The 9,397-nt window shown below is 36.2% G+C and overlaps 1 protein-coding gene across 1 annotated transcript; it reads left to right on the top strand.

Annotated features, from left to right (window-relative positions):
• On the top strand, nucleotides 1-1,050 carry LOC101495653 (uncharacterized). The gene has a single exon (XM_004516272.1). The coding sequence runs from the start codon at nucleotides 1-3 to the stop codon at nucleotides 1,048-1,050; it is 1,050 nt and encodes a 349-aa protein (XP_004516329.1).
• Nucleotides 1,051-9,397: the final 8,347 nt, after the last annotated feature.

Raw genomic sequence — 9,397 nt, 5'->3', positions numbered from 1 at the left:
ATGGGGAAATTCGGCAAAATTCTTGATTTACTTGAAGTTAATGTACAAGTGGATGCCCTTAGGGCGTTGGCCCAATTCTATGATCCTCCTTTCAGGTCTTTCACTTTTAAGGACTTTCAGTTGGCCCCAACGTTGGAGGAGTTTGAACGAATAATGGGATATCCGATGACGGGGAGTAAACCTTACCAATACATGGAACACTACCCCTCACTGAAAACAATTGCTGAAACGTTTGATATCCCTATAAAGGAAATAGAAGACAATAGAACCAACAAAGATAATTTGATTGGATTTCCAATAAAATATCTTGAGGAGAAAGCTGTAAACTTAGCAAGAGATGGAAAATGGGACACTTTCATGGATGTGCTTGCCTTAATTATATATGGAATTGTTTTATTTCCAACTATTAAGGATTTTGTGGATTTCATGGCGATATACGTCTTTTTGGCTTACAAGCATAGAGGGGAGAATCCAGTACCGACAGTTTTGGCTGACATTTACTGCACGCTCAACTTCCGTCATGAGAAAGAGGGGGGCCTAATCCGTTGTTGCTCGCCAATACTCTATTTTTGGTTTGTCAAACATATTTTTCAAGACATGCATCAATTAAGAACTAATAGCAAAAAGGAATGGGCCAACGTTCTAGCAAATCTCAACGAAAGAACGATTCGATGGTACTCCCATAGTCAAGATATAAATGAAGTGATTTGTAGATGCGGTGTTTTTGTAGATGTTCCCCTCATGGGAACCAAATGGTGTACAAATTATAGTCCCTATGTTGCATTGAGACAATTGGGTTATCCTATGACAAAACCTCCAAAAATGGATGTAACAAAATCTTTTGTCATTCATGGACGAGATGTTTATGATGCTAGCTTGTTGAGAAGAATACGTAAGTCTTGGGGAGATGTTGTTAGAAGAGGTCAAAAATTAGGGCCTAGAAGTTGTGGTATAGGAGAGGAATATCATAATTGGGTGAAAAAGAGGGCATTAGAGGTCAAGTTGCCTTTTCACAGCACCATCATTACTCCCGAAGTAGTAACAACATAATATTTTTTCAGTACTGAAGATTTAGAGAACGACTTAGCTCTCAAAGGACAAGAAATTGAAAAATTACAAAAAGAATTGGAGATGGCTCACCAGGCTTATAGAGATATGGAGTATAAGAATACCCAACAATCCCTTATCCTTGTGAAAGTATAAAAAAGGGCAAGAGAGGAAGAAGAAAGCAAGGAGAGAACTCGAATCGGTTTGCGGGGTGCGAATGAAGAGTTAAGACTCAGACGTCAAGAAAGGGATGATGCAGTGATTGAAGGTCTTAGGCTTAAAGAGTTGCTATAGAAATATGGGGAAAAGCATGAAATCATTCGTCGGCAAGAAGCAAATCTGAAGCAACAAATAGAAAGGGTAAGAGTGGAATGTGAAAACAAGATCATGGTAGAAAGGCAATGTCAAGAAGAGATCATTGAAGCATACCGAGTTGAACTTGCAAGAAAAGAAGACGAGATATATACACAAAAAGACACTATCGAGAGACTTGTTCAAGAAGGAATGTTTTGGATGGATCGTTTCTCCAAACTAGTTTATTTGACCAACTCTGCTATCAGAGATATACCACCATTATTAAGAGCTGCTGACGGGATGGCTAATCCTCTCTCTAACCCTCAAGAGATCTCCATTTTTATTGAACATTGTAAAAGTTTAATCGAGCAAATGAAAAATTTGATGGCTCATTAAATTTTCAAATTTTGTGTTTAGGTTTCTACTTTTGTTTTTTTTATTTTGTGGCAAAACTTGTATCTTGTTTTTTCTCAATGAATTAAATTTGGCCCCACTTTTGATCCCACGTCCCTTTCTTTATTGGTTAAGATATTCACAAACAAGCAATAAACATGTCTTTAACATTCATGCACAATTACATTTTCATACATCACATTGCATACTCATGCCATATTCTTTCATAGAAAAAATAGCACAACAAACAAAAAATTTGGTGCTACAGCACCATTATCAGACACGATCCCAGTCAAAAATCATTGATGAGCTAGAGCAAACAGAAATAAGAGAAGACGTGAACCAGCTCAAGGGGAAAATGACCAAGATCTTGGAGATTTTACAAGCACTTGGAAATAGAAATGATGGGAATCCTTTGGTAGACGAGGGGGTGCCCCAAAACACTCTTGTTCACCCAACGGGCGTCGCTCCACACCTTCACACCAATTATCAAGAAGGGAAGGCACAACAATTTCCACCTTATGGTCTTCCTCCAATTTATACCCCACCCATAGAAACTCATCACCCCAACAACAATACACAGGTCATGGCTACAAATCCACAACATGGTACTCGCGAGTTCCCTCAAGTGCAACCTTCACCCCTTACTTCGGGCTTTCCTGGCTCTTCATCGCAAGGAAAATCTACCGCAGCTACGATGGTGATGGTAGACATACACCATGAACCTCGACCGCTCGAGAGCAATCAATCCCAAGAAAAATGGAAGCCTTGGAAGAACGCTTGAGAGTTGTCGAAGTGGGAAACAATTATGGATTTGATGCTTCAGATGTAAGCCATGAGCTTCCCTGATCATGCTTTTGATTTAATTTCCAAACATACAGTACATATGAAATATTTGATTGATCTAATAATTTGAATTGAGAAACATTTCAGGCAAACAAGCAGACACGATACACTTGGAACAAAAGCTTGCAACTCAAGGAATCAACCAAAATTGGAGGACATGCTTGAGAAAGATGCAATTATATATTGTGTAATTAGGTGTCATAGGAGTTAGTTTATTAGACTAATCACTATGGTCTCATGCTTAAGTCTTTGCCAATGAATATAAATCAATCAACCAATAAGTCAACTGATGAATCAATTGATAAATCGATTGTCTGACTCAGAACAAGTGTTTTCACTACATAAATCGATTGGGCAATCGATTTGTTAAAGTTTTTAGTGAAACCTGAGTGCTGGGATAAATCCAATCAATTGGACAATCGATTGGGCAATCAATTGATTAATCGATTTTACAAGTCACAGAACCAACCATGTATGGAATCAATCGATTGACAAATCGATTGTGACAAAGTTTTTAAAATCAGGAATAAGTTCTGTGATGCAACAAATCGATTGGGACATCAATTGATTTAGTTTTCTTAAACTCCAAGTTTCTGACAATCGATTAGGCAATCGATTGCAGTTAACCATTTATCAGAACAACTTTGATTAAATCGATTGGCACATAGATTTTGTCAAAATAGCTGAGGTTCTGTAACAAGCACAATCGATTGGCAAATCGATTGACGTTTATGTCTAAGTCATTGTGATCAGCACAATCGATTGATGTAAAAGTCTGAATCACTGTGATCAGCACAATCGATTGACGAATCGATTGAAGCTAATGTTTAAGTTACAGAAAGGATTCAGCTCAATGCCAAATCGATTATGACTGTGATTATGAAGTCGACTGAGCAATCGATTGTTTTGATCTCGTTATTGGAACAATACATCTATAGTCGATTACTCAATCGATTCTGATACAATCATAGTATCAGTTCTGATTGATGTATTAAAAGAATCGATTGGCAAATCGATGCATGCTTATATGATCAAGATTCAAGAAAAACAAGACATGCGAAAGTCGATTATGCAATCGATTTACCAAGCTTTAACACATTATAAAATCGATTGAGCAATCGATTGTCCTGGTGTTTTTCTGAATATATATAAGCTGATTCAATCACTTTTGAAAAAAAAATTTCAGAAACTTTTCACAACTTTTGAATAACTCTTAGAAAACCTTTGACGATGTTTGAATACCTTTGATAAACACTTTGAGAGAAAAGTTTTACAACACACAAAATATCCATTGGCTAAATACTTTTTGATATGATCCTAATAGTCATAGTTCACTTTAAAAATCGTTCTAGGTCGGAAACTTACAAATTTGAGTGAAAATCGCGTTTGGCTGGAGAACGTGATAAACGGCGCTGCGAAACTCCGATTCGGCCGATTCCAAATCGAGGTGAAAGATGACGTTCTGAAACGCAAGTTAGGCTTTTGAATCACCAAAAAACAATATATAGAACTCGAGATATGAACGCAGGTTACTGATCACGAAAATTGGAAGAATTGGAGTATTAGGGTTTGATGTAAAGGAAACTCAATATTATAATTCAGCAATGAAATAAAGAACAAAATGGCGCCACAATCTTGAGATTGATAAGCCAAAAAGAACACCACAAGGACTAACAGCCTTGATAAGTTCAAGATTAATTCTTTCAAGAACTCTAGAGAGCAAAGCCTCACAAAAATAATAATCAAAATCTGCCTTCAGAAAAATAAGGGTTTGCCTTTTATAATGGCAACTCCTAAAAAGTTCTCTAAATTTGGCCCAACTGACATTTTTTTCAGTTACACCCAAATTCTTATTAATTTAGTCTATTACTTTAATTAAAACTAATATTAAAATTTGATAACACATAGATGCCGCCTTCATTCCTTAACTTCTTCAATTTGGGTTAAGCAATTGACTATCTTGGGCTTTAATTCTTCATGAGTTGTACTTGCTTCAAATAAAGTGGTTATCAAGTTATTTAGAACCTCCTTCGCCTTCTTTGACCTTGCTCTTGTCATTGGGGTTCCAAGACCTTGAATATCCTCTAGGCTTTCTTCCTTGGTTATGCATTCTATGTCCTCATCATTCCCTCCTTCTTGAACTGAATTTGCCCTCAAATTGCAATCTTCTTCAGCTGCATCATAAAGAGACAAATCAGCCACATTAAAAGTAGGACTAACACCATACTCACCTGGAAGATCTATTTTGTAGGCATTATCATTAATTTTGGACAGCACTTGAAAAGGTCCATCTCCCCTTGGTTGGAGCTTAGATTTCCTTTGAGAAGGAAACCTTTCCTTCCTTAAATGAACCCAAACCCAATCACCAGGTTCAAACACAACCTTTTTCCTTCCTTTATTAGCTTGTCGAGCATAGCTATCCACTTTCTTTTCAATTTGTGTTTTTACCTTCTCATGTAATTTTCGAACATATTCAGCCTTAGCATTCCCATCCTTATGAATTAGAATAGAACTATTTGGCAAAGACATTAAATCAAGAGGGGTGAGAGGGTTAAAACCATAAACAATTTCAAAGGGAGAATAACGAGTAGTGCTATGAACAACCCTATTATAGGCAAACTCAACATGGGGCAAACATTCTTCCCATGTCTTAATATTCTTTTGGATTACAGCCCTTAGAAGAGAAGAAAGAGTTCGATTTACTACCTCAGTTTGGCCATCAGTTTGTGGGTGGCAAGTCGTGGAAAAGAGAAGTTTAGTTCCAAGCTTACCCCAAAGTGTCCTCCAAAAGTGACTAATGAATTTAGTGTCTCGGTCACTCACAATGCTTCTGGGTATACCATGAAGTCTAACTACTTCTTTAAAGAACAAATCTGCCACGTGACAAGCATCATCCACTTTTCTGCAAGGTATAAAGTGAGCCATCTTGGAGAATCTGTCTACCACCACAAAAATTGAATCTTTTCCGCTCTTAGACCGAGGAAGACCTAAAACAAAATCCATAGAAATATCAATCCAAGGGGAGTTAGGTATTGGTAAAGGAGTATACAAACCATGAGGCATAACTTTAGACTTAGATTTCTTACAAACAATGCATCTTTCACACAATTTGCGTACATCACGTTTCATGTGTGGCCAATAAAAATGTTCATGCAACATGTCTAAAGTCTTTTGTACTCCAAAATGTCCCATTAATCCCCCCTCATGTGCTTCCTTCACAAGCAAATCCCTAATGGAACCTTTAGGCACACATAACCTCTTTTCTTTAAATAAATAGTCATTATTCTTAAAATACCCATTTTGGGCAGCATGCACACAAGATTTATATATTTGAGAAAATTCGGAATCATGTTCATACAATTCTTTAATTACCTCAAAACCAATAAACTTAGTTTCAAGAGTAGAGAACAAAACATACCTTCTTGAAAGTGCATCAGCAACAACATTTGACTTACCTTCTTATTTATACTAAGTCTATCTTTAAACCTAAATGGGTCATAAGTGACACCATTCTCTAGGCCCATATTAGTCTTACATCTTATTTTTTTTTCTAAAATAAACTTAATGTAAGTAAGTAAAGTATCTTCACTTACACATAACAAAAACTAAATCAATAATAAAACCATTACAATTCCAAATCAAATCAAACTAAGAATTAATACAAACCAAATTAAAATATATAAAGTTTATCCTAATTTATTAAAATATGAATCATCTTCATGCTCTTGAGATCCTTATCACTTTTTGTGTGAGATACTATAGTGATTGAGTCAAAGTCTTGATATTCTTTAATTCTTTGAAAAAGGCAATTTTTCTGTAAATTGAAAGGTTTGGAAATCCAGTAAGGAAACTGGTAGTTATCTTTGTTGATGTGAGATCATCAAGAAGAGGCTTTACCTAGATCTTGTGTGAGTTAGGCGATTAACTACAAGGATTAGGTGGTATAGAAACAAGAGTGAGTGAGTTAGATAGATAGGCTTTGAGGAAGTTGGAAAATCTGTAAAAGGTTCTCAATTCATTCTATTGGAAAAGGCTGAAATCTTGTTGGATTTCAGGACTGGATGTAGGCTATCAAACTGATAGCTGAACCAATATAAATCTCGGTGCATTTGTTTCTTATCCCTACTCTTTATTGATATTACATAAATGCGTATTCTTGAATGCATGAATTAATGATTTTATGTCTTGATTATCATTCTGAATTAAGCATTGTTTCTTGTCTCATATATTGATAACATTTGCAAATTGTTTCAATCATTGCTCCTGAATATATTCCGCTACCGATCTTTGATAATTTTTTTTAATAACTCTCATATCTTTAGACTAACAAAGGCCATTATTATTAACATTAGACCTATGCCTCGTTTCTGATGTTATAATACCTCTAAAATTCAAATTGCAGGAATTCGAAAAATACAAGGGAACTACATTCCCCAAGAACCATCTTATTATGTATTGCCGAAAAATGGGTTTTTGCGCCCATGACGAAAAATTGCTAATCCACTTCTTTCAAGACAGTTTGACAGGAGCTTCCCTGAGTTGGTATACGCACCTTGAGCGAGCTCATATCAGCTCTTGGAAAGATTTGGTGGATTCCTTTTTGAAACAATACAAATATAATCTCGACATGGCTCCTGATAGAATCCAGCTGCAAAATATGACAAAACGAGACAATGAAACATTCAAGGAATATGCCCAACAATGGAGAGAACTAGCTTCCCAGTTTGAACCCCTTATCTGAAAAAGAAATGGTGACCATGTTCATAAACACTCTTCAACTTCCGTTTTATGACAAAATGATAAGAAGCGTTCCATCAAAATTATCAGATCTTGTCATCATAGGTGAAATAGTAGAAATGGGATTGAAAAGTGGAAAGAATGCTTCCGCCTATACCGGATTAAATAACACAAAAAAGTTGCCCGCATGTGCGAATAATAAAAAGGAGGAAGAAAGCCATTTTGTGACGTCAAACCCAACTAATCCTTCTTTTGTGTGTCGCCCTTACGCCGCTGCAACTTCACAAATCTCAGGTACTCTAAGTCAACACTTACAAGGGAATCAAGATTCATATGAAAAGTCAGGGGAAAAACTATCGTGGGAGGAAGTTTGTACATTTCGACCCAATCCCTATGACCTATGCAGAGTTATTACCGCATCTGGTTAGCAATTCTATGGTTGCACTATGTCCAGGGAAAACTATAGAACTACCCTACCCGAAAGGATATGACTCGAACGCCGTGTGTGATTACCACTCTGGAGCTGTACGACACTCTACTAAAAATTGCATAGCTTTAAAATTTAAGGTGCACGATTTGCTTAAGGCTAGATGGTTGAATTTTAAAGAAAACGAGCCTAGCATGAAAAATAATCCTCTACCAGTCCATGGTGGGCCAATAGTGAATGCAATCGAAGAAAATCATTAATTAATAAAGGAGGTCGAGAAAATTAAGGCCCCGATGGGACTGATTTTCTCTGAGTTATGTAAATTTAGGTTAATCTGAGGAAATGCCGATGGGAAAGCAAGATGCATTTTCCAGTTCAATGAAGATCATTTCATGGAAGAATGCAATGAGTTCAAAAAAGAACTTCAAAAATTGATAAACATAGGCACCATTCAAATAGGTCGTTGGGAAAAGGATGACGGTATGATTGCAACCCAATCAGAAGAAAAACTTGGCATAACCATCCTGATATGATCCTAATAGTCATAGTTCACTTTAAAGATCGTTCTAGGTCGGAAACTTACAAATTTGAGTGAAAATCGCGTTTGGCTGGAGAACGTGATAAACGGCGCTGCGAAACTCCGATTCGGCCGATTCCAAATCGAGGTGAAAGATGACGTTCTGAAACGCAAGTTAGGCTTTTGAATCACCGAAAAACAATATATAGAACTCGAGATATGAACGCTGGTTACTGATTACGAAAATTGAAAGAATTGGAGTATTAGGGTTTGATGTAAAGGAAACTCAATATTATTATTCAGCAATGAAACAAAGGAACAAAATGGCGCCACAATCTTGAGATTGATAAGCCAAAAAGAACGCCACAAGGATTAACAGCCTTGATAAGTTCAAGATGAATTCTTTCAAGAACTCTAGAGAGCAAAGCCTCACAAAAATAATAATCAAAATCTGCCCTCCATGAGGTTACAAATGCTTATTTATACTAAGTCTATCTCTAAACCTAAATGGGTCATAAGTGACACCATTCTCTAGGCCCATATTAGTCTTACATCTTATTTTTTTTTCTCTAAAATAAACTTAATGTAAGTAAGTAAAGTATCTTCACTTACACATAACAAAAACTAAATCAATAATAAAACCATTACAATTCCAAATCAAAGCAAACTAAGAATTAATACAAACCAAATTAAAATATATAAAGTTTATCCTAATTTATTAAAATATGAATCATCTTCATGCTCTTGAGATCCTTATCAGTTACAAACCCTAATTGGACAAGAATGAGCCAAGGAAGGACGAAAATGACCTAAACGTTCATCTAATGACACAAACACACCTATTGGTTGCACAAGATTGGTTAAAAACCCTAATTGGGCAAGAATAAGCCAAGGGAAGACGAAAATGCCCTAAATGTTCATCCAATGACACAAACACACCTATTGGATGCACAAGATTGGTTAAAAACACTAATTGGACTAGAATAAACATAGGGAGGATGAAAATGACCTAAATGTTCATCCAATGACATAAATGAACTTATTGGATGCACAAGATTGGTTACAAACCCTAATTGAACAAGAATGAGACAAGGAAGGACGCAACTGACCTAAATGTTCATCCAATGACACAAACA

This window comes from Cicer arietinum, chromosome 1 (genome assembly GCF_000331145.2).
Source record: "Cicer arietinum cultivar CDC Frontier isolate Library 1 chromosome 1, Cicar.CDCFrontier_v2.0, whole genome shotgun sequence".
NCBI classification, from domain to species: Eukaryota; Viridiplantae; Streptophyta; class Magnoliopsida; order Fabales; family Fabaceae; genus Cicer; species Cicer arietinum.
This window is presented reverse-complemented; position numbering and strand designations above follow the sequence as displayed.

What these genes read in the sequence shown, in the direction of transcription:
- LOC101495653 (XM_004516272.1), top strand. Translation starts at nt 1, where the DNA reads ATGGGGAAATTCGGCAAAATTCTTGATTTACTTGAAGTTAATGTACAA.